Source organism: Chaetura pelagica, unplaced genomic scaffold, assembly GCF_000747805.2.
Source record: "Chaetura pelagica isolate M959 unplaced genomic scaffold, ChaPel_1.0 scaffold69, whole genome shotgun sequence".
Taxonomy (NCBI): domain Eukaryota; kingdom Metazoa; phylum Chordata; class Aves; order Apodiformes; family Apodidae; genus Chaetura; species Chaetura pelagica.
The window spans coordinates 308,004-332,954 of record NW_009970724.1 but is presented as its reverse complement, the minus strand read 5'-3'; the positions used below and the strand labels follow the sequence as shown (position 1 = coordinate 332,954).

At 49.4% G+C, this 24,951-nt stretch overlaps 3 protein-coding genes across 3 annotated transcripts in view; 1 reads left to right on the top strand and 2 right to left on the bottom strand.

The window, feature by feature from the left end:
- The window catches only part of NSUN4 (NOP2/Sun domain family, member 4), a 4,572-nt gene extending 1,079 nt beyond the window's left edge, over positions 1-3,493 (top strand). Inside the window, exons 2-6 of the mRNA XM_010006687.1 lie at positions 539-969; positions 1,138-1,292; positions 1,458-1,612; positions 2,288-2,412; positions 3,220-3,493. Of these exons, the coding sequence (XP_010004989.1) occupies positions 539-969; positions 1,138-1,292; positions 1,458-1,612; positions 2,288-2,412; positions 3,220-3,493 (1,140 nt within the window). The remainder of the gene's footprint in view (positions 1-538; positions 970-1,137; positions 1,293-1,457; positions 1,613-2,287; positions 2,413-3,219) is intronic.
- A 1,178-nt stretch (positions 3,494-4,671) lies between these two features.
- Positions 4,672-14,861, bottom strand: LOC104396685 (vitamin D3 hydroxylase-associated protein-like). The gene is made up of 15 exons (XM_010006544.1): positions 14,652-14,861; positions 13,390-13,503; positions 12,904-13,047; positions 11,857-11,990; positions 11,273-11,479; positions 10,072-10,112; positions 9,719-9,843; positions 8,977-9,102; positions 8,065-8,162; positions 7,793-7,892; positions 6,930-6,973; positions 6,448-6,487; positions 5,865-5,973; positions 5,397-5,542; positions 4,672-4,797 (listed from the first exon to the last, which is right to left on the bottom strand). The coding sequence occupies exons 1-15, from the start codon at positions 14,859-14,861 to the stop codon at positions 4,672-4,674; spliced, it is 1,764 nt and encodes a 587-aa protein (XP_010004846.1).
- Positions 14,862-21,859: 6,998 nt separating this feature from the next.
- Positions 21,860-24,951, bottom strand: part of LOC104396788 (vitamin D3 hydroxylase-associated protein) — an 11,119-nt gene continuing 8,027 nt past the window's right edge. Inside the window, exons 13-15 of the mRNA XM_010006686.1 lie at positions 23,265-23,373; positions 22,289-22,434; positions 21,860-21,988 (exon numbers count right to left, since the gene is read on the bottom strand). Coding sequence (XP_010004988.1) covers positions 21,860-21,988; positions 22,289-22,434; positions 23,265-23,373 — 384 coding nt within the window. The remainder of the gene's footprint in view (positions 21,989-22,288; positions 22,435-23,264; positions 23,374-24,951) is intronic.

The window sequence follows — 24,951 nt, the reverse complement described above, 5'->3', positions numbered from 1 at the left end:
AGCGCACCCGCACCCCGTCTTTTCTCCCCGCCTTTGCGTTCCCCTTTGTCCCCCCGCGGCCCCTCCTGCCTTCCCGCCGCTTTCTCAGTTCTGCGTCTCCTGCACCCCTGCCTGTCTCCCCATCCCGTGCCTCCTCGTTTCCCCGTTCAACCCCTCGTTGCGCCCTTTGCACCCCATTTTACCCCTGTTTTGTTGCTGTTGTATCCTGTCCTACCCCTCCTAGTCTCCCTGTTTCACCCCATTGCTCCCCGTTTGCACCCCCGTGCACCAAACTGAGCCGCTCCCCTTTCTGCCTGCCCCCCCCCCAAGCCCCCAGCCCCAAACAGCCATTTCCAGTCCTGCCCCAGGAGACTTCCAGCCTCGGGGTGTCAGCAGGGGCACAGCAACTTTCCAGGGCTGCAAAAAGGCCCCCGGTGACTTTGGACAGGACAGAATCCGGCGGTGGGTTCTCCCAGACAGATGTTGAGGCTGCGGGGATGGGCGCTGGGATGTGCCGGTGTTTTGTCCTTTAACCCCTGTGGTGTTTCTGTGCCCCCAGGCTGCCACAGCCCCCCGCATCCCCGCCACGCGGCTGGCCCTGCACCATTTTGACGTGAACTACAGCCTGCAGCTCAAGGACCTGTGGCCCTCGGTCCGTGCCAGCCTGCTCTGTGAGCAGAAGTACGGTGCCCTCCTCAACAACTTCTCTTCTGTTGACCACGTCACCCAAGAGCTGGAGCTGCTGAGTGCCACTGATTTTGTTTCTGAAGCCTCCAGGAAGGTGCAGGGACTGGTACAGGGTGCAGCTGTGGAGGAAGCAGGGAGAAGGGAAAGCAGGTCCCAGGACGGGTCTGGCGAGGGCAGGACAGGGATGCAGGCAGACACCATGTCACAGGCAGAGATGTCACCGCCACTTTGTGCCTCCCTCAGCTCCAACATCAGGTGTTACACCTTCCCCAGGGGTGACATCACGCGCTTCCACCCCGCCTGGTGAGATCCCTGGGACAGACACCCCTGTGGTGCTGCCCTTGCCAGCCTCGGGGGCTGCGTGGGTGTGAGCACCTGCTGCTTCCCTGCATCCCCATCCTCACTTCCGACTGCTGTTTTCTTTTCCCCTCACGCGTTTTCCTTTTTGTTATGCAAACTGGTGATTTCCAGGCCGGACACTCTGGGGCTCCTCAGCTATTATCTGATGGACGCAGCGTCTCTCCTGCCCGTCCTGGCACTCAACGTGCAGCCAGGTGACTTTGTCCTCGACCTCTGTGCGGCTCCGGGTGGCAAGACTCTGGCTCTCTTGCAGACTGGGATTTGTGGTAAGTGGAGGTGGGTGTTCCCTATCCCCGGGCATAAAACACAGCTGGAAGAGTGTGTTGTGCCTGTTAATGCCTGACCCTTAATCACTTCTGGTTGTAAGAGTTAGGAATCAGGTGTGGTTTTGCAAGGGTGACATTCCCAGTGTGCCTGTTTTGTCCTCTCAGGGCACCTGGCAGCCAATGATGTCTCTGTTTCCCGGACAAAGCGGCTGTACCAGATTCTCCAAAGCTACGTTCCCAAAGAAATCAGAGAAACTGTGAGCATCACATCCTATGACGGAAGGGACTGGGGGCAGCTGGAAGGTGGCACTTTCCATAAGGTAGGTAATTGGGAGCTGGTGAAGATGAACCCATCTAAGTCACTTTATTCCTGTTACAGAGAAAGACAGCAGCTTATTCTACAGTGTAATTGTATAGTTCACCATAATCTTAAAGGCAGAGAAGGAGAAGGTCTAAGCCACATCTGGAGTAATACTTCCTCATGCTTTACCCTTCCTGCAGGGTCTGGTGCATTTGGAGTAGTACATTTGTCCACCTGCACAGTAGCCCTTAAAAATAATGTTCTAACCCATCACCTGGAAGGACTTAAATGTGAAGATCAGATAATTCTTGTTTCTAAGCCATGTCCAGCCATGGGAGCCGGGTTTGTTATCCTGGGAGGTGTCACTGCAGGAACTCTGGCCATGTGTGGTTGTAGCCATAGTAACGCCTTCCAGGAAGATACACAGAGTAGAAACATTAAATTAAGACGTGTGAGAGCATGATGTTATCCACCATTTCGATGTCTGCACACTCCCAAAATGCAAAAGCAGCCAGATGAGTTTCAGATCAGTGTGGGTAGGGACCTGTGCTTGGGCAGCATCATCTGGGCAAGGTACCAAGTGCCACTTGTTGCCTGGCAAAGGTAGAGTAGTTGGGCAAGGGGCAGGTTGCACCAGAGGACTGGCTGAGCTTGGCCTAGGCCCAGGACTGATGCAGGACCTCTGCTGCTACAGGTGCTGGTGGATGTGCCCTGCACAACAGACAGGCATTCTGTTATGGAGGAGGAGAACAACATCTTCCACAAGAGACGAACCAAGGAGCGACAGATGTTGCCCATGCTGCAGCTGCAGCTGCTGATGTGAGTGAGCTCGATGCTGTGTTTTGGTGCTATTTCTGTCGGGGTAGCAGCTCTCCATGACCAACACTGAAACCTCTTTTTTACTTTTTGTGTCCCCAACTGGGAGATGTGGAATCCATGTGTAGTTTTCTGGAATGACAATAGTAGAACACATCAAATCATAATAAGTGTAAGAAGGTGCTGATTTTTTTGGTCAGATCAAATGTCCTTTCTGTCCCCAGCAGAAGCCATGAGAGATAGGGAGGAGGGTCTAAGGAATGGGGTGGGTATAGTCTTGTGCTTTTGTGTGATGATCTCCTGGGTTTTGGCAGTCAGCCCTGGAGGATTCCTGAGCATCCACATCTCCCAGCACATGGGAAGACATGGGGGTGCTTCATCACCCCATTTTGATGGGAAGGCTGAATGACTTGACTGTGACCTGGGGCAATTAGGCAGTCCCATTGCAGTGCATGAACCATGGGATCCTCTTTCTTTTTTTTCCCTTTTCATACTCTTATCCCATTATTGCCTTGGAGGTGAGTGCAGGGTTACTCATTCCAGCTGCTCTCCAGTAGTGTCTCTCCCATGTTAAGTTATTTACTTAAGTTAAGCATCTATTTGACCCATATCATCCTGGTCTAAAAAGTCCTGAGGTTGCAGTGACACAGTGAGACTGCTGGGCCTGTGGAGTTCAAGGGGATTTATTTCTCACCTGCTATGAACTATGTGCTGGCTTGCAAATTTCAGTGGGTGGGAGGTGGAAAAGCTGGTGTCCCACACAGTCCTCATCTTTCCATGACAGTGTGTGTGTTCTCATCTTGCCCACAGGGCTGGGATCCTGGCTACCAAGCCAGGGGGAGAGGTGGTGTATTCTACATGCTCCCTCTCCCCGCTGCAGAACGAGTACGTGATCGAGAGAGCGGTAGATGTTGCAGAGACTGAGTTTAACATCAGTATGGACATCCAGGACTTGAGTCATTTCAGAATGCTCTTCCAGGACACGTTTTCCTTCTTCTCAGATTGCCGGGTGGGGGAGCTTGTTCTGCCTCACCTCACAGCCAACTTTGGACCTATGTATTTCTGCAAATTACGGCGGCTGTAGCTGGGGTGACAGATGATGTCTGCTGCCTTTCAGGAAATACCCCCCATTTCCAGGGAATGCAAAACTGCTTTCTATTTATTTGTCTGTTTAAAATGCCCTAAAGAAAGTGGTTTTTTTTACTGCAGAGATAGAGAATGAATGAGAAAGAGCTGCTGTCGAGTCTCCTGCATATTTATTTGTTTGAGACTGAGGTGTTTAATTTAGGAAAGCAAGAGAGTTCTTACCAGAGGAAGTGATTTATCCATCTGTTTCAGGACAGGGTAAATGGCCCTGTGTGGATGCTGCTCTCCTGTCTGACTGCTTTGATCCTACATGAGCAGGTTTGGATTAACAAACACCATCTGGGGATCTCAGCCTTTCTGTCCCAGATCTCACCATCTGCATAATTAAATTGCATCTGTCTCTACTTATCTCCTACCTTCAGAAAGGGCAGCCTGAGGTCCTGAAATAAGAGGTTTTTTAAAAATGCTCCAGCTGTAAGGTTGGAAATGTGCTTGGGATGCTCAAGATCTGGTGGTGGAAAGAGCTGGTTGCTGTAGAAAGGCCAGTGACTGTTGCTCTCCCTCAGGGTCAGGGAAGCTGTGGTTGAGAAGGGTGTGTGAAGGATGCCATTTCATGGGAAGGTGTCTATGGTTTTGAGTAATAGGTGTGCATTCATGTAATCACAGCTATCAGTGAAGGGTTACTGGAGTTTATGGTAAGAGTTGCTTAATAGCTGCATTTTTATTTTTTGTGAGCAAACTACAGTGTTGGGAAGGGTAGACATGGCTGTCTTCCTTACAGGGCAGCCCATAGTTACATCTGTGTGAGGTTACTCCAGTCCCAGCAAGAAAATACTGTAGAGCTTTGGTAATCCTTTTCTCTCCACCTCCCCCTGCTTCTGCAAGAGGTGGCATGGATGACAGTGAGGGTAAACCCCCATCCACATCCATCCTTCCAGGAAGGTACAGTCGATAGATTTACCATCATATGCACACAGTTTAAGCCAGTCCTTCCCTCTGCATGGCATCTTGGTTCCTTACAGGGTCTGTGCTTATTGGCATGGGGGATAGTCAGGCAGTGGCTTTTCCCTCCCCCCCTCCTTGCTGTAACCCCTGCACGGCCAGTTGCAGAAGGGAGGTCACACAGTGCTGTCGCTTGGGCCTCACTGGTGATCCTGCAAGGGTGGGATGGTGGAGCTATGCTGCTCTCTTCTTGCTGCTGAGGGTCTCCACCTCCTTCATGAAGCGGAGGCACAGCTCCTCCTGCCAGGGCAGTGCCACGCACTGCACGGCCACGGGCAGCCCCACAGCTCCTGCCACAGCCTGCAGCGGGGACACAAGAGGTGAGGGGTTATCCAGGGGGCTCAGGTCTCCAGCAGCTTTTGGAAACTTGATTTAGGCACATAGCTCATCCTGGGTGGAGGCAGAGCCCTGCCATTCAAGCAGCCATGGTGTACTGGGGCAGCAGGAGGGCTCTTGCTGTTCTTGTGATAAAAATGGTTGCCTAAACTTGGCCAGTGTGGTTAAGACACACACTCCCCCCCCAGCCCCAACTTTCTAGCCAGCTCTGCTTTGGGCTGTCTTGCAGCCAGATCCCTTTTCCTTCAGCATCCTTAGGAGGAGAGGGCAGTGTTGTGGGCTACCACAAGGACCTACTCAAAGAAGCCTTGCTGCATGGCTCCTTTCTGGTTTCATCCTGTAATCCAGCCTGGGAGTGCTCCACTAGTCACCCTCTCCAGTCCTTAGTGATTTATGTTTTGTTGGGCTCAGGAGAAGAGGGATTTGCAAGGGATATATAAGAGGCGGATTTTTGGGAACTTTGATCATATTGATGGAGACATTTAGGAGCCCCTGATTTCAGTGAAGCTATTGCTTGATCATCCATCAGCAGTCTCTGCTCAACCACTTTCCATGTCACATACCTGTTTCAGTGTCCGATCCCAGGCATCATCACAACATCCTTGGTAAAGCTTTAGCTCTTCCTCATCGGCTTCTGTCACCTTGCTGACAGGTACAATCCCAGCAGGGAAGTTCAAGACATTGTACAGCATCGTGGAGGAGATGGCAGCTGAGAGAAGCAGAAGAGAGAATGCAGATAGTCACAGCCTCCTAACACATGTTAACTGAACCCCCTGAGAACCAGCTGCTGCTGGGAGGAGAGATTGCACTGGGCTGGTTGTCTGCAGGTCCAAGTTCTGCTGCAAGAAACAACTGCTACCAGATCACTGCATCTATATGTCAGTCTCTGTCTGCTCACATAGGTTTATAGTAGATATTTTTCCTCCCTAATGCCCATGAAGTGTTTGGGTGGGGTGTGAAGCTCCATGGTAGTGAATGATTCTGTTCAATCTCAATCACTGCCCACCCAGGAAGGTTCCAGACTCACTTACTGAGGAGTTTCCCAGGGTATCCCACGGTGAAGGCAGGCCCCAGGACAGGGCACAGCACAACATCCAGCTGGAGTTCCCTCCACCGGGCGATGAACTCGGCACGGTATGTCTTGGGGAGGAGAGGGGAGATGACATGGAGGCCATGTCCATGCCTGGAGCATCTCAGCTTCTCTAGGACATGCACCAGGCTCTGGCATGGCCGGGGAGGCAGCAGAAGGCAGCTGTGCTCAAGGGAAGAGTCAGGGCAGCATATAAGTGTCTGCCTCCATAGCATGTGACTGGACTGTGGCTGGAATTGGAAGGCTTCCCCTTTAGTTGTCCTCCTCCAGGGCAGCCTCTGTTGTGCTGAGAGTTGAATGTGGACATTTGGGCATGTGCAATGTGGGCAACGAATAAAGTCCTGGCTGGGTTGACCCAAAGTCCCATCTACCACATTCCTATTTCTCTTTTGTGCCTTTCCCTCCATCTTGTCTCCCCTCCAGCACCCCCCTGCACAAACCCTTTCCTGACTGATGAACATCCAGCCTGGCACTTGCCATAAAACCTCAACTTGTACCATGAGAGAAAAGTCCTCAAAACATACCTCTATTTGATGGTGATGATTCCACATCTCCTTCACTGACCTGCAAATGGAAATGACAACATTTTTAAGCTTTAAGAGGAGGAGAAACTGCTTAAGTAACCTTCCAGGTGGATCATCCCTGGTGGTTTTAGCTATTACCTGAAACAGTAAATCTTTCTCAGTTTGTCTAAATTTTCCTTTGGCATTTGGCCAAGAAATTATGCCACAAATGTCTGAAAGTGGTAGAAAGGAGTCTGGATTTAGTGGCTCATCTGTGCCACAGTCTTCCTATATGACCTTATTCATCCGAATGTCTCAGTCCTTTCAGGGTGACACTGGGGAGATGTGTTCCTAAAGGCTGGAGCTGTGTCCAGGATGGAAGCACAGCCCTTGTAGAGAGCAGGTCAGACCCTGTCGTGAATCCAGTCCACCCCACCATGGACACTTAGAGGAGAATGTACCTTTCATTTCCGTGGACATCCCTGGGGGAAAGGTCATCTTACCTCATTCCACTCAGGCTGCTCAGATAGTCAGCCAGGCGAGGAAACTGGAAAGGCAAGAGGTTCCTGTTAGGGCCATGACCTGGGGGTGCAGTAACTTGTGCCATCCTGGGAACCCCCCATCCCATCCTGCCTCTGTCCCTGGGGATGCTGCACTCAGGGTGAATGATTAAAGATGCTCCTCATGGTTCATAATTTACTTTGCTTCCAACTTCTGGTTGTTGGTTCCCAATTTGTTTCTTACAGCCCAATGTTTCCTGCTCACAGAGGAGCTCACTGGCTTGAACCCAGTCACCTTTCATTATTTTTGAAAATGAAACATTTTTTTTAGCTCTGCAAGCACTTTGCCTCCCACTCACTGCTGCTTTTCTGATCCTGTCAGCTGGGAGCAACCCAGCTGGACAGAGAGACAGAAAATGGGGGCTGGAGGAGAGAAGCCCCAAAAAAGGATGCTCAGCTGGTGAAAGGGCTACAGTGAGGACCAGTCCTTACTAATCACCAGGAGTTCCCATGAAGGGATGACTTTGGGAGGCCTCCGACACAAGGTTAGAGCTTCAACCTCCAGTCCCTGTGCTGCAGTAATCCCAACGCTTGAATCTATAGGACACTGGGCACTGCTAGGTCTAGTGTTTGAAGAACCACTTGTTGTAGGCTCTGCATTAATCTTTCACAGCTCTTGGCAAGTCAATCTCTCATTTCCCTTTGCATTGGATAAATCCCAACAGGGCTGTAGAAAAGACCTTCCAAAGGGATAGCATGTCCCTTGGCCTGAAATCCCAGTGTTTCTCCTTAAAGGTATCTCTCAGTACCATCACACTTTCAAGCATCTCGACACCACTGCCTTGAGCCTAAAGCCAGGGACTCACCAAAGGTTTAAGAATCAGAGCCAGCATCTTCTTCACCAGCCTTGGGATCTTGAAGCAACTCAGCTGTGATTTCAAGCTTGGATCTACAATATTTCCTGTGCTGAGAGATGACAAGAAGGGATCATGCCAGAGAAGCCGCTTGCACTTTCTGAGAAACCCGAGTGTCTCTAGTTAGGGTTGGGAGAAGTGGGCTCACTTTGCCTGTGTGTGGTGCCCATGGGCATGTGGATGGAGTTGTTCTACAGCACTGCTGCCAAAGGGCTCCTACTTACAACACATCCAACCAAGCACGGCCTCCATCAGCAAAAAAGGTCTTCAAAAAGAGTTCAGTCATGACATAATGGACCCGGGGTGGAGAAAAGGGCACCAGCTGCACCAAAACACATGATTAAGTGGAGGGTGTGAATAACTGCCAAGGCCCGACTGTGAATGAACTTTAAAAGGCAGAGCAGCACCTCCCTGGGTTCTGCCCACACATCTCAGGGCATGGGATCATTCCTCCCTGGCATCTTCCCATGGGATTATTTTTCCCTGACAGCTGTTTAGCTCTGAGCTGTTTCCTCCTCTATCCTGCTCCAGGCAATCACTGAGCCACAAACTGCACTAGATTCCCACCCATCCCAGCAGAACTGGCATCTCTCAGACTTGAACTCACTTGCCTATGAAGAGCACCACTAGCATGTCTGCACATGGAAGAAAAGGTGTTTCCCATCCTGTGCCTGGTGGCCCTTTTCCCTCAGTGGCCCAGGAAGGACAGAGGTCTCCATGGGCACGGAGGAAGAAAGAGAAAACCACCTTTCAGAGTCTTGCTGGGGAAGGACAGACCTAGAAAATGCCAGGGCAACCTTCCAGGGTCAAATGCAGACTTTCTGGATGCTGCTGTCTGGTCTGGACCACAGCCACCAGATCTGAGATGGGTTCTCTACACCCCTGGCCCCTTGCAGGTACAAGTTTGCTAATTGCTCGTGCTGCTTCCCCATGAGCTGCACTGCTGCCCCCCCATGAGCTGCGCTGCTGCCCCAGGTAGCTGTGTGTCTGCGGTAACTTCACCTCCTACCTCTGGAAGGTCATTTATCCCACGGCTGGGTTGAGGAACTGTGCCTAGTTTCTGCAGGGCGATTTCAACAGCGAGAAGCAAAGCTGGGGACACCTCAGGGAGAAGAGCATGGGGTGGCTGTGCTCACCTGGTGCCCGGCTGCCTGCAGAGCCACCCGGGTCTCCTGCACCGCTCGCCGCACACAGGGGGGCAGTGGGAAGTAGCCATCCGTGTCGTAGTACCCAACCCGCAGGGGAGCAGAGCTGGAGTACACCTGGAGCAAAGGGACAGCAGTTAAGTGTTTCCAACCCTGCTGGGGGTAGGGCTGTCCCCATGCTGGAGCCCACTGCAGGAGGAGAAGAAAGCTCCAGGCATTAAGGAGTAACTAACCTTCTAGTTTGCTGCTTATGCTTTCCATAGGTTGCCCTTTCCAAATGTCCACCCCTGCCTTTTCTCTAGCATTCCCTTCAGATAGGGTGAAGCTACTTAAGACCAGTAGAGTCAACCATAGCTACAAAGGACGGAGGTGGAAAAACCTCCTGACGTTCTTCTGCTGCACAGGGAAGGGAAGTGACCTCAGTCAAGAGATTTGCTGGAGTTTCTGATCCTGTCTCATCTTCCCCTAAAAATCTCCAGCTTTTTGCTCCTGCTGTTGCCTTCTTCCCCATTCTCTTCTGGGCTCTCTTAATCTGATAAACAATATGCCAACTGAGAAGGCAGAAAGGATAACTATTTACTAACTTATTATTTTCAAAGGATAATGAGTTGTGCCCTGAAAGAGAACTAACAAGTTACTGGAAACCAGTGCTATAAAGATAAACGAACCCTTAAAGGATGCATACGTTGAGAATGCCTCAAAAGAACCAGAGCTTGCAGAGTAGAGGACTTACCTCCTCATTGAAGGGGATGGGGGGCACGGTGGGGTCCAGCTGGAACATCTCCTGGCAGAGCAGGGCCTTCATGCACAGGGCCAGGCTGTCCACATCCCTCGCTATCGGCCCCAGCGCACAAGAAACTGGGGTGAGATGAGAACAAACGTCCACAATAAGCAAATGGGTGCACCAGACACTGGTCTGCCCCTCCACGTGACCATGTTGATTGCAAGGGATGATTGGGCAATGAGGTGGGATGTTTCAGGTGGACTCTGGACAGATCTTGGTTGTCCCAGCTTTCCTCAGGTCTGGAGGAGGACATAAAACTCTTCAAAGCATATAAAAAAAACCACAATTAAAAATTAATGTACCTGCCAGAATCCCATTGATTGGGCCAATTGTTCCAGACAGGCTGTGGGAAAAGAAAAAAGAAGGAATATTGTAATTTCAGTAGTGGTGAGATATTCCCAATGTGTTTGAATAGAACAGTGGAGTCTTCAGTTCAGGACCTGACCCAGAAGGAAATTATTTAAAGTATTTTATTTAAGGAATGTGAAACAGAAACTTTGGTCAAAATGAACAACAAACAAGCAATACAAACCACATCTAAACTTCAACAAATCTTGGGTTTGGTTGAACATAAAATGTTCCATTTTACTTCTCCCAAGAAACAAGTGACAGAACAAGAGGAAACAGCCTCAAGTTGTACCAGGGGAGATTTAGAACCACAGAATCCTAGGAGTCGGAAAGGACCTCTGAAGATCATCAAGTCCAACCCCCCTGCTGCAGCACCTCCACCACCTGTTGTGGTGGAACTTCCTGTGTAGCAACTTGGTGCCATTTCCCCTCTGAAAAGAGACTGGCCCATTCCTGACTTACACCCTTCAGATGTTTATAGACGTTAATAAGGTCCCCTCTTAGTCTTCTCAAGACTAAACAGCCCCAGGTCTCTTAGCCTTTCCTCATATGACAGATGTTCCAGTTCCTTAATCATCCTCATAGTTCTCCATTTGACTCTTTCCAGTATGTCCCTATTCCTCTTGAACCTGGAAGCCCAAAAGTGGGCACAATACTCCAGATGTGGTCTTAGATGTGGTTTAGATCGGATATTAGGAAAAATTTATTCACTGAAAAGGTTGTCAGGCATTGGAACAAGCTGCCCAGGGAAGTGGTTGAGTCACCATCCCTGGAGGGGTTTAAAACATTAGATGCGGTGCTTGGGGATGTGGGTTAGTGCTGGACTTGGCAGTGATAGTTGATGCTAGTGCAGTTGAACCTGATGATCTTAAAGGTCTTTTCCAAGCAAAACAATGCTGTGATTTTGGCTTTATGTAACCTCACAGTCTCATTCTCCTTTTAACAACAGGCCAGATTTACAATGGGAACGTGGCCATTTCTCCACAAAACCCAACGACACTGCCTCTCAGGAGAAGTTGGGAGCAAAGCAAGGCAGCCTTTAAGAACCTGTCCTCTCTTTTCCTGACAGATGCTCACTGAGCACCTGGCCCCTTCAGCTGAGCTGGACAGTGAGCAGGCCCCAGGCAGGGTGGGAAGGCAGACCCCAGCACCTACCTGAGCCTGTTGCCTGTGGGTTTGAGCCCGCACAGCCCGCAGAAGCTGGAGGGCAGGCGGATGCTGCCCCCCATGTCCGAGCCGATGCCCAGGATGGAGCCTCCCCCTGCAATCAGAGCTCCTTCCCCTCCTGAGGAGCCTCCTGGGCTCTTCTGGGGGTTGAGAGGGTTCAAGGTCCGCCCGAAGATGGGATTGCTGCAGTCATAGCTGGGGAGAAGAAAACGAGTAAGTGAGCTCTCAGGAACAGCCTAATGCCTTGGGTTTGTTGACTCTCCCTTGCAGTGAGCTTATGTGGCACAATCAACTACATCCTTCCATAAATCCCTTGGGATGTGGCTCATTCCCATGAGCCTCCACTCTCCTCCCTCCCATGCACAAGGGTATTTAATTTCTCTTATCTCAAGGTAAGGTTTTTTCCCTTTTAATCTTACCTGAGAGCTATTTTCATTTGAACTGAGATTGTTGGCAGCTGATGGAAGAGAAACTTGTCCAGGAGACAGGAAGGAGCCTGACCCTGGACCTACAGGCTGGGTTTTAGCTTCAGGAACACAACCAGAGGAAAGATTTCTAATGATATATGTTACCTGAAGAGGGACTGTGGCACGTTGGTCACTGCAAATGGGATGGCCCCCTGTCTCTTCAAAACCTTGACTAGGACACTGTCCTCCTGCACAGGAGTGTCCAGGCACTGAACAAGCCCACAGGTTGATAGATGCCCCTGCAGAGAGAAGTGACAATGGACATGGTCAGCACAGTTGCTTTGCAGTTTTAGAAGGATGATCTTGTGTCCCCTTTGCAGGGAGAGGTACTAACCAACTCCCTTACATGAAGGGCTGAGGACTCCCTTTCCTTCCATCCTTGGCAAAGGTCTGCCAAACACTTACGAAGCACTTGAAGCTTCTCCTGAAGCTGTCCTTGGTATTTCTCTCACCTGACACAGATGCATTTCTGCAGGTGCACTAGCTCAGCATCAAACCCAACATCCTGCTGTCCAGGCAAAGCCACCAGTGGATGTTCAGGGAGGAAACCTCAAGCAAACACCTTGTGATCCTTTTTCAGTTAGTTTTGTTGTTTGAGGCTTGCTCTGGGCTTGGAGCCCTCTTAACTGTGTTGGTAAGGCAAGATGGAGGTGACTGCCCAATGAATCCAGCTCAGGATTGTGTGGTCCACCTTCCTCTGGGCTTCTCTAGGAAGGGGTCTCTGGTGCTTCTAATGCACAGGCTCTTTGCTAAGGAGCTTGGTGGCCAGGCTACAGCACAACAGGGTTTCAAGGTTAATGTCCTGCTGCTAATGATTTTCTAGAAGCTGAGCCATGTTCTTATCCCTGCTACTGCAAACCTCTGAGTAGAAGTCTGAGTTATGGCCCAAATGCCCAGCCTGTGCTGTCCACATATGAGAGAAGAAATAATTTGGGTGTATAACTATTCACCCATTATTTTTTTGCTGACAGAGGCTTCTAACTGCCAGGGTTGCAGCTTTAATGAGCCATGGGGCCACAACCTCAGACCCAGCCAGGCTCCCCATGGTGTGAGCAGGAAGGGATCAGGCCCCTTCCCCATTCTCTGTGTCCCACCACTTCATGATGCAGCCCAGCTCACAATGGGACACTTCAGGGGCACAGAGGGAAGTACCTTGATGCCAATGTGATCCTTGATGCTGATGGGGATGCCATAGAGCAGCCCTTTCTCCTTCTGCTGTTGTATTTCCTGGAGCTGCTCCTCACACTCTGGGATAAAATGTCTCAAGCAGTTTGTCTGCTGGGTCACTTCCAGGGCCTTTGCCAGACACGTGGAGGAACAGGTGTTAGATAAAAGCATCATTTCACAGCTGCATTCAGGGGCTACCTGGGTCTTCAAAACAAGGGCTAGTGGCTTGGTGTGAGTGGTAGCCCCCTCCCCAGAGCACCTGAGCTCAAGCCACCTTGAAGGACTGCCCAGTGATGGGTCTGACCCAGAAGACAGAGAGATCCCTGCCTCTTTCATCTTTCTCCCAGTGTCTGCTATATTGAAGACTTGTCAAAATCATCAGCTCCAACAAGTCTTCTCAGCTACCAGCCCACAAACTATGCATGGAGAACATTAAGTGGTTTGCCCCTCACACTGTAGACAGGAACTCACCTTTTCTAAGTAGGTGTAGAGGACAGTCTTGGGGGACAGAGCCCCTTCTCGCAGTCCTGCAGCGAGTTCCAGCAGGGGCAGGGACAGGATGGCATCCTTCTGGACACTGGGGACCTGCAAGTGGAAGATGAAGGCAACAGCAGGTCCAGTTACCCTTTGGCTCAGATGAGGTAAGCCTCAAAAATTTTGCCAACATTATCAACGGAGCTTGCTGGAAAGGTGGACCCTGCACGTGAGGATTCAGACCTTGAGCTGCTGTGTTTCATCCCGAGTTTGGATGTCATGAACATGATGCAAACACAGGAGCCCAGTTGTCTCTGAAGATGTACAAGATCTTCATACATCCACTGCAGCAGGGGATAAGGCAATAACTCACATCAGAGCCTGGCACTGTGGGACCTACCCACCGACCAAGACGTAATCTCAGATGAGCAAACACCAGCCCAGGCAGAAGGTACCAAAGTCCTTGCACACACAAGTCTCAGGCTGGCCCTTCACCCCTCAGAACAGGCACAGGCAGAGTGGGTCAGCCCAGTCTGAGGACCAACATCTAATAGTCAAGCCCAGCACGCTGCAAAGAACTAAGTTGGGACTCCCAGGTGGGTAAAGTCTACTCGGGTGGAAACAACTGGCAGTTCTTAGTGCCACCAGAATTTTTTAAGGTTATATATCATATCTATAGATATGTACATTTAAGAGGGACACTGAATGCCCTTTTTCTTCAGTACTGTTAAGTTAGGCCAAACTTCTTCTGGGCAGCCTGTGGGGCTGGGAGGTCTCACTTGCTGGGATGTCAAGTGAAGGCTCTTTGGAAGACTCTCCAGCAGCCACCCAGGAGCCAGGTTTTAGACACAAAGATATAAGGGTATGTACAGTTGTATAAACTTAGAGTAGGAAGAGGAAAAAACTTTCTTGCTTCTACCCATGGTGGCAGGAGACATTTCTAGACCCTGAAATAATTGGGTTCTGGATCAATGAAGGTCCAATGCTTCATCACCTGTGTTGTCCAAAACCTCTCCCCAGTGAGGGAAGGTGGGAGCTCCCTGGCTGTAGACTCCCACCACATCTCATCTGGCCTGAGGAGAGCAGTGACCTCCCTTCCTCCCAAGGCAGCCTCTCCTCTGGTTGAGGGCTGCTGGCACATCTCCCCTGGACTCTGCATTACAAAAGCTATGGCAGTGTGAGTTGGAAAGCAGAGCTGAAGAACAACATCAAGCAGACACCCCAGTGGGACTCAGACCCCCCCCCAGAAGGAAAGTTACCTGCTTCCTGAACTGCTGGACAGCCTTTGCTATTTTCTTCACACCCTCATCCCTGGTCCTCCGAGCCTCTTCCATCTTCTTCTGGATCTGCCTTTTGCACAGCCATTTCCACACCACCACGGCAGCCACCGAGCTGCCCAGCAGGGCCAGGGCAGCGTGGGGATCCACCTCCCTCTCTGGCAGGAGCTGTCTCAGCTGTTGCTGGATCATAACCAGGCCTTCTGATCTCCAAGGATGGAGTGAGAAAGAAAAGCAAGGCAGGAGCAGGAGACCTTCCCTGCCTTCCCAGACCTGTACTTCCTCCCAGCACCGCTTCCTGGGGTCAGCAAACAGCTTGTAAGTCCAAAGCTGATCCCTGCAGAGCTGCCTTCAGTGGAACTTGCAGTGGAGAATGATTAACCAGGAAATAGGAGAGGTGAAGTTTGGCCAGTGAACCTTGGGGCATTGGCTTTATAGAGGTTTTCTTGACTGCTGGAAGTTGTCCACTGGGAAGGAAGGGCTGTGGGATCAGCTGAACAAAAGAAGAGAGGAAGTAGCTGCTCTCCTATTTCCTGCATAGTCAGAGAGGACAATGGGAGAAGGGGAAAAAACAGCTTGAAATGACACGGGGATGAGAGGATGTGATGCTCTAGGATACCCACTTGCTCACTGCTCCCTCAGCCTGTGCTGGCCCCAGCATGGCCAGAGGCTGTTTCAGGAGGCCTGTGGGACAGGGCTCAGCACGGCCACGATGTCTGCTCAGACCAGCAGGAGAGGCGGTTCCACGCCCTGACAGAGCACGCTGATATTGCCTTGGAAATGGAAAATCCCAGAGCTGCTGGCCAGAAGAAAACTGTTTCCAACTGACACCAGGACAGCTGGTGTCTGAGGTCTTTCCAGCACAGATTCCTCTCACTACATGCACACAAGAACCACACACTGGCCATGAGCTGAAGGCGACACACCAAGAACCATGAGCTGAAGGTAACAACCCAGGCAACGTCAGCTCCAAAACTAATGCCATGGTCTGATTGTGATCTTCTCTTCTGGTTCTGGATGGTGGGTCCTCCTGTGGATCCCGTCTTGAAAACAGTTTTTGAGCAGCTAGATTGTGCATCACAAAACTTGGCAAGGTTACACCTGATGGCCAGAGGCCCAGAACCTGATGCTGCTCTAACAGAGCCTAGAGCTTCCTCTGGAAAGGAAGGTGAAGAGCCTTCTCCCATCAGGGCTAGGTAGTCCTCTAATGCTTGATGTTTCATCTGTCATCCATTCTTGGTGGTTGTAGGAATTCACTGTTGTTTTCTGTAACAATTTGAGTCAGTATGGAATGCTCTTCTCTCTGCTCTTAACTGCAAATTTATGAAGGACTCTTTGGCATCTACTAAGAAATAGCCTGGAGCTGACAGCAATTAGCTAAATGGTAACAAATGAAGCTGGCCTTTTACTGCATTCCCTTTCAGTGGCACCCTTGCTCAGAGGATGCCTCCTCATCTAAGGAGCTGAGGCTTGGGGACTTGCCTGCAGCCCCTCCAGCTCCTGCCCCACGGTGCTGCCTCTGGAAGGTGCACGTGGGCAGGGTCAGCGTGCAGCACCACCCAGCCCTCTCCCAGCCTCTAAGAATCCTTGCAAGGGAAGCAGAGGTGGGCTCTTTGCCTACATGACAGCAACACAACCCCTGCGACAGGATGAGCAGACGTGGGAGGTTTTTTCCCCTGCGCTGGGAAGTGTCAGGGCTCTGGCTTCCCACACCTGCTGGTGTGCTGGGACCTTTAGACACTCAGCAAATGTTTAACGGAGACAGAGCCAGTTATCTCTGGCCCACTTAGCAGTTTTCAAAGGGCAAATTTCTCAGCAGGTGCAGCTGCATTTCCAGGTGGCCGGATGCTGCTGAGGAAGCCCTTTTCCTTACCAGTGTGCAAGCATCTCCACCTCCTTCACGAAGCAGAGGCATGGCCCCTCTGGCCACCACCAAGCCATGCATGGCATGGCCATGGGCAGCCCCACAGCTCCTGCCACAGCAGGGACACAGACAGCAGGGAGTGACCAGAGGGAGTGGAGGTTGAATTCATGCTCAGGACTGGGATGGTTTCAAAATCCAAACCTGTTTTTCACCCTTCGAGTAGACCTGCTGAGGCACTCCAAGAGTCATATGAAATCAAAGAGTTCCTGCCATGAAGGGAGCACCTACATGGAGGTGGGTGGGCTGGATCACAGTGGATGGCTTTTTGTGGACCCACATCTAGGCAAAAGGGACCAAGGGGTGATGGGAAGAAAAATCTGCCGAGAAGACCAGTGTCCCTGTGGGAAACTGAAAGGAAGAAAGGGATGTTCCAAGTCAAATCTCAAGTCCATAGCAGAGGAGACAGACCTGTCTGACTCACAGGTCAGTTGGTCAGTCCTCCCCATTGCAGTGGTGGGCACCAAACAACAGTGGCCAAGTAGAGTGGTTTTGCAATAAAATGATCTAGGTCCAAAGTCAAACTCCCCAGTGCAGCTAAGATGATTGCACAAGAAGAGCCAGCCTGGAGTGGCTGATCTGGGATTTCGTAGAATCATAGAGCTATTCAGGTTGGAAAAGCCCCTTAGGATCACCGAGTCCAACCATCATCCCTACTCTACAAATTCTCCCCTAAACCACATCCGCCAACACCACATCCAAACGACCCTTAAACACATCCAGGGATGGTGACTCAACCACCTCCCTGGGCAGCCAATTCCAGTGTCTACCCACTCTTTCTGTGAACACTTTTTTTCCTAATGTCCAGTCTAAACCTCCCCTGTTGCAGCTGGAAGCCCTTTCCTCTTGGGCTGTCTCTAATTACCTGTGAGAAGAGACCAGCACCAACCTCTCTACAATGACCTTTCAGGTCGTTGTAGAGAGTGATGAGGTCTTCCCTCACCCTTCTCTTTCTCAAACTAAACATTCCCAGGTCCTTCAAGTGTTCTTCATAAGATTGATTCTCTAGGGCCTTCACCAGCTTCGTTGCCTCCTCTGTCCTCAATCCAGCACCTCGATATCTCTCTTGAATTGAGGTGCCCAAAACTGGACTCAATATTCCAGGTGTGGCCTCACCAGTGCTGAGGACAGGGGGACAATCACCTCTCTACTTCTGCTGGTCACACTATTTCTAATACAAGCCAGGATGCCATTGGCTTTCTTGGCCACCTGGGCACACTGCTGGCTCATACTCAGCTGCTTGTCAATTAGGACTCCCAGGTCCTTTTCTGCCAGACACTTTCCAGCCACGCTTCCCCAAGCCTTTCATTTTCAATTCATTGTGGCACCCACAAGATCTCCTTCACTTTGAACCATCACAGAAAAAAAGGCACTTAGGCCCACTCAGACAGTCCCAGCCCTGTCTCCAGCACAGGCTGCACTATCTTTGCTTGCAAAAGCAAAACTGCACTGATGTACTCTCATCATGCTCCATCAGCTCTCAAGCAGGCTGGGTGTTGACAGAAATTTTCTATAACCAAACTGTCCTCCCTCTAAATTGGTAACAGTTATTTTAAAATCAGTTTTGACTCCATTTTGATTAAGATGACAAAGAACAAATCCTGACAGTTGTGTCCTGTGTTCACCATTTTGGAACAAAACATTCTGATGTGCTTTTTCAAACCAAGTTTGAAATTTAGCTATGTGAAATATGCTCCTCTGGAAGAATTTTAAAGACATTTCATGAAGTCCTGAAATCACAGTGAAATGGGCTGGTCCCTGCTGGAGAAGTTGTTCCAGCTGGCTCAGAAGGATGAATAAATGTTTTCAGAGTACTCTCCAGTTTGTGACTCATTTCAGCCTGGAATATCTATTGGAAGCATGAAACTTTCCACAACTCTGACACTCACAGAAAGTAATAGCTGGTAAGAAACTTACCATTACTTAATTTGCACCTCTCCAACAACCAAGAACACCAGTGGAGAGGTGAGGGTCTGTTTCTGTCAACCGGTTTTTGTGTTGCTCAGCCAGGACCCTGTTGGCTCTCCCCAAATAAACTGCAATAGGACAGGAAATCTCCTGTATCAAACCTCATACCCCTGACAGCCCAGGCTCCTTTCTCTCCTGACCACCCCAACATCTCTCCCACTTTTGTGGCTATTACACTATTTTCCTTGGGCCTTTCCATAGCCAAGTAAGTTGTACATACCCTACTTACAACTTTGCCAGATAGACAGAGACACCATCAGCAAAGATGCTTCAGAGAGCTGTGAGTTTTTCACCAGAAGTCCAGGAGCATTCCTACTTCTTCCATCATGCCTGTTGCCTTGCACAGGTTTGTCCCCACTGGCTGAGAGCAGAGGCTTCAGTGCCCTGAGAGTGGGGGACAGGGATGTTCCCAGCTGCTCTATGGCTGGGCACAAAGCTCACAGCAAGAAGCTGGTCTTTTCACTGGTCTCACCGTGGGCAAACAGGGCAGAGGGGACACCAGGTGAGTTGAATGCAAAGTAGAAAAACAGGAGGAGGGAAAAAAAAAAAGAAATGAGCAAATTGAGAGCAGCTGTTTCAGTGTGAAAGATGTGCCACCCCTAATTCTTGCAGGTTTGTGTTTCACGGGTGAGCCTTGCCATGTCAGGGTGTTTCATTTCACTTATTTTTAAAAACATTTGCTTTTAGCTACTTCAGCTGCCTCTTCCCTTCAAACTCATTTGAAATGAATGGGATCTTGGGGACGTTTGTGTCCCTCCACCACGTTCTGTGACACCAGAGAGCTCTGTTTGCCTCTGATTCTGGAAGAGGCCAACTGACCTGTCCTAACATCTCATATTCTGTTGATATAAGTTCTTCCAGAGAGTTCTATTTGCTTCTGATGTTGTGACTATAGAAAGTCTAACCTGCAAACTAAAGGAAAAAACCCTACAAAATAAAATAAAACAAAATAAAAAAACCCCTGGGTTTTCAAATGACTCAGTCTCTCAACCCTGCTCAGTTACTTACCTGGCTGTAAGATGAAATGTGAGTTAAGAGCAGATTTAAATTCTTATTAGAATCAGGAGAAAGGAGGAAAAAAATATCAAAGCAAAGACCACAGCCAGGATATTGTGCTGGAGATGAGAGAAACTAGTAGAAACAAAGCCCCTTTTGGCCCAAGCAACATGCCTACATAGTTCTCCAAGACAGACCAAAGCCTGGATTTTGGTCAGTGCCAGGAAGCTGGACAAGCACCCTGCAAACACATGGGGCAGGTCTGTGAGGGCTGCACAGCCTGAGCCAACAGCTTAGGGTGAAGGAGCCATGGAAAGGTTTGGAACACTGGCATTCTGCTGGTGGTGTGGGAAGGAGCTGACATCCTCAGCCCAGATGAAGTCTGGGGGAAGAACTCTGCTGCAAACCTAACGTTATACCCTACTAAAGGCCTTTCCCTCCTTCAGTTTCAGCCCCTGAGCTCATCAGACTGCTCTCAGCATCATCCTCTCCACATTACTCCCACATTCATGCAGAAATGCCAGCTAGGAGCATGGACAATCTGTCTTGAGAAGGATCCTGAGTTTTACTCAGGAAGGTGGTTTACTCTGCCAAACTGAGGCACTTACCTGCTCTTTGAATTCCTGAACAGACCCCTACATCTCATCCAAACATGTACCTGTTTCCTTCCATGCCACATGCATCTTCATCTGGACATATCTCCACCTCAGTGCCAGGAGAACTTTGTCTGAGCTGCGGACCAGGGCTGAGAGCACCCCTGCAATCTGCTTCAGTATCTGCTGGATTGTAGCAAGGAGTTCCTTTTGGGTGCAGGATCCTGAGATCTAATGGTGGGCTGGTGACAGGAGAGGAGGAGAGTGGGAGGAGCCATAAATCCCTTCCAGAGCCACCCACAAAGAGTAGCTGGAATGCAGAGTGCAGGTATGCATTGGGAAATTCCTTTTACAAATAGGACCCTCTGACTTTGTTCAGCCTTATCAAGACCTGGAGGAGCACATGAGCAAAGGGCATGGTCCTTTCCTTGCAAAACAAGGCCTGTGCATGCACGGGGTGGGGGGTCAGGCTGAGGAGCCAGGACTCACAGTGTGATTCAGACCTGCTTCTGACCATGTGAGGCTGCTAGATGACTGCAGTGTCCCTGACCAGCCCCAGGGAGGCAGATAAACCAGGGTGGTGTCACCCCTTGGCCCCATGACCCTCTTCTCTTTTAGGGAAATACTGTCTTCAGCCCTGATCCCTGGAGACACGTGCAGGCTTGGAGAAGACACAGATCATTGCCAACACTGATGCCTTGTTTTAACCTGCACTTGCTTAGTCTAAGATTTTCATTCTCCTCCGTCACTCCCATCTTCCCTTCCAGCCTCTTCCTCCACCGTGAGAGTGAAGGACAGGTTGAGGATTTTTCACAGTGAGGTTGGCAGCACCAAACAGTGTGAACGGTCTGAATGTAGCCACAGAAATATCTAAACTTAGTTTTCCCTCAAGTGCTTATAAGCAATATAAAAAAAAAAATCAACGTTCTTTTTCCATTGCTTAGCTGGAAGAAACAGTGAGGAACAGGAGAGTAGATCAGTTACCATTTCTCACCATTTGTGCTTAAACAAAGAAAATTAAGCTTTCCACTGCACAATTCAACTGCAGAGCCCACTGCCACCGGATGGTGTGGAGACCAAGAGAGGAAATAAGTTCAGGAAGGGGCCCAACAGGTTCCTGAAGAAGAGCTTTCTTGGTAGCTGTTAAAAATGATGGGCTGGTCACAAATTTTTGCCACAGTGTCTCTTAGCCAACCGATGGCTCAGCCAGAAGGGGAAGCCCTGCACTTAGAAGGTTACAATCACCCACAAACATCTTTTCCTGTCCACTGTTAGAAGTAAAATATTGGCATAAACAGATTTGTGATATCATATCATGCAAGCCAGGTTGGATGGGCCTTCGAGCAACTTGTTACAGTGGGAAGTGTCTCTACCCATTGAAACTAGATGATCCACAAAGGTCCTTTCCAACACAAACCGGTTTGTGAACAGCTACTGTTACACTATAGTTATTGGGCTCTTTTAGTCCAGTAAAAACTAATTCCTTTATTTATTTTATTTTTCTTTTTGGTTCAATTTAACTCTAACAAAGAGGAAAATTTGGACAGAGATGAGATTTCTGCTGACTATTTTTAAACAGCATGTAATGTCAGGGTATTGAAGCGGTGGTTCAATACTGCAGGTTGCTATCTGCTTTGTGCATCAGGAAGAAGGTGGCTGGAGGGAAGAGGAGGAAATGAAAAGCTGTCGTGGTGAAGGCAGGTTCCCAGAAATCACACCTTGTTCTTCGTGCCACGGGCAAGTGTCTCCACCTCCTTCATGAAGCGGAGGCACAGCTCCTCCTGCCAGGGCAGAGCCACACACTGCACGGCCACGGGCAGCCCCACGGCTCCTACCACAGCCTGCAAAAATGAAGTGTGGTGCTGAGTCAGCACTTCTGGGGAGGCAGAAGAGAGAACATTGTCTTTTGTCATGACAGGAAGAGAGGACAAAGGAAGACATGCAAGGGGACTGTGGTCAGGCTGATGCGAACCAGCCCAGCTGCACCACACGCAGGGTAGTAAGACGGTGAATGCAAACTGTGCTGCTCAACAAGCTCCCACTCTCATCAGGAGACATGGGCAAGCCTTGGACAGTGTGCCAGAGGTGCCACTGTGCCAGTTGTAACCTTCTGCTAAGACTTAAGCTCTTTCCATGCTGACCTCTTTCAGCCTCTTATCCCAAGGGTCTCCATAGTGCCCTTGGTAATGCTTCAGTTCTTCTTCATCAGCTCTGGTGACTGTGCTGACTGGCACCACCCCAGCAGGGAAGTCCAAGACGTTGTATAAGTTGGTGTAGGAGGTTGCAGCTGGAAAAGATCACACAGAGCATACAAAATGGCAAAAAAAAAATAGTGTGCTGGGCCAGCAGTGACTTTCAGATTACAATTTGGGTTGCAGGAATTGTAGACTGGAGGACCTGCACAGACCATGAAAACATGCTGCTTTCTAAGGGACTCAAGATTTAAGGGCCACATGGCTCCTGATCCCAGAGGGTGACACGTGCCTTCATCTCTCACTTGGGTGGAGGTTAGTTCTGCTCTGGGAGAGACAGATACTTGTATTTGATCAGATTCAGAGTCTCCCTACTACCTTTAAAGATAATCCAGGTGTCTAGTTCCATAATATCATCTTGGGGATTTTGGATTCCAAAGGGCCACTGCTATAGGGATGGAGGACCCTGACTGTTTGCTGGAAGCTAAAACACTGTCTTTTTCTGCAAGCCACAGGCAATGAGCCTTTTTGCTCTTTGCAAAGTCTTGAGAAAGACAAGATTGCCACATTCAGAAGAGCTTGGCCTTGCACTAAGGTCTGCCACCCCTCTGATAACTATCTTCACCACTACTCTGCTGCAAGAGTAGCTCTTAGGCTTTCTACGGGACAGACAATGCAGGGGAAACTCACCCATGAAAGTGCAACTAATTGCATCCCCCTAATAATGCAAACACCTGCAGCTCAGATGAGATGGGGGCACAAGAAGACCCACCCAGGGGAAACCTATCCTTTGCTTTCTTCCCCAAAGGGAAGACCAAACACTGCACATGATTTGGGAAGCATCCAGGAGACCAAAATATCTTGCTCCAGCTCTGCCCACAGATCCCACCATAGATGCATCTGGAGACACCTCAATGGAAATTACCGAATAGTTTCCCAGCATAGCCATGGTTAAAGGCTGGCCCCAGCATGGGACAAAGAACCACATCCAGCCTTTGCTTCCTCCATTTAGCAATGAATTCAGTGCAGTAAGCCTAGAAGAAAAGACAGAGGAGATGACAAGCCATATCTGTTGGAGAGCAGTGGCAAATCAAAGCCTACAACATGGGAAAAAGAGGGGAAAAAAACCCCAACAACCAACAAAACTCTTCCTGGATACAACCAAAAAAAATAAAATAAAACCTGAGCTGTGCTTTGAAAGAGCCAGTGGATTTTGCTCTTCCACCCTTAGGTTTCCTGTCAGAATACCTGCTGCCCAGATCTAGACAGTCATGCTGGGTGGGCTTTTCAGAGATGATTTCTTCAAGTCTTACCCCAACCTTTCCTCTGAATGGTTTTGTCTTTCAATTTTATTGAATGGAGATCAGCGATAGCTTGAAGAATTATATCTAGATGACTAAAAAGGTCAAATTTCCTAAAAGTTGTGGATATTTTGGTAGAATAATCTAGAAGACATGAATGCAAAAGACTTGAACAGAATCTTCTTTCATTCTGCAGGATACAGGTAAGAAAAAGAAGCAGCAAGAGGTGAGCTAAGCCTGAGGTTTTTCCCCCTCAATGTAAGGGGGGGAACAAGCTTGAAGCTTGTTCTGTAGATCCTGGTTTACCACAGCTTTGCTGGGAATCAGCAATGAATGAATCAATCCTCAAAGAGCTGTTCCACTTCATCTTTGTATGTGGATGGATCACACTCCAGCTGCTTCTGCAGCCATTTCCTGATTACAAGGACACATTTGTCCCATGGTCCAGCCTCCCCCCCCCATCTGCACAACTCTCTTGTTCAGAGGTTCCTGTACAAGAGTCTTCCACATCTCTCACAAAAGTCCCAACCATGAGGCTATTGTTTAGTCTGACCTCAATTTCCATCTGCAGTCTGAGACCCTTCCTGCTTAAACTTCAACAAATGAAAAGGGTTTCCAGGAAATACAGCCAGTGTAGCTAACCTGAATTGTTTTCTGAGAGAAAAGCTGGCCACTGGTTGAAGGTTTTAAATCAGCTCTTGTTTGCAGTAGATGAAAAAGAATGTGAATGTGGTTTCACTGAAGAAAAACAATTTAAAATATCTCTGAGGCCAACAAACCCTTTAAAGAGGTTCTTGGTTGGTTTTTGTTGTTTGCCATTTTGGTGGTTTTATCTGGGTTTTTGTTTGGTTTTTTGGGGTGGAGGAGAGAGGGATTTGTTTTCAGCTAAAAAACTCCAAACCCTTTTCCTTTCAAACACTTCTGTCAGCCCAGTGACCAGGCAAGTTTGTGGAAATTTTTCCTCTGCCCTATAATCTGTTTAACCTCCTGCAGGTGAACTTGCATATCCACTGAGTGACTGGCACTGACGGGGGGTTTGTGGTGCAGGATGGGGGCACGTTCCTTCTCAGGGAGGGTTGCCAGGGTGTCCCAGGGAAGTGCCACGTGGGGGGACACTAAAACAGCTCAGCTTCTTCAGCCTTGCAAACCACCAGCTGAAAGGGCATACAATCACTCTCTATAAATAGATCAAGGACGAGGGAGGCAGTGGAAAATACCAGAGAGAAGTGCTATTTCAACTCAAGGACAGGAATAACGTTCTGGGTAAACTGGAAGTGAATAAACAGCACAGGGAAAATGAAGGCTTCCAAC

Coding starts and splice junctions, on each gene's coding strand:
- LOC104396685 (XM_010006544.1), bottom strand. CDS start 14,861: ATGATCCAGCAACAGCTGAGACAGCTCCTGCCAGAGAGGGAGGTGGAT. Junction 6,974..7,792: donor CTCTGATTCTTAAACCTTTG/GTGAGTCCCTGG, acceptor TTGCCTTTCCAG/TTTCCTCGCCTGGCTGACTA. Junction 4,798..5,396: donor GGGATCGGACACTGAAACAG/GTATGTGACATG, acceptor TCCCCGCTGCAG/GCTGTGGCAGGAGCTGTGGG.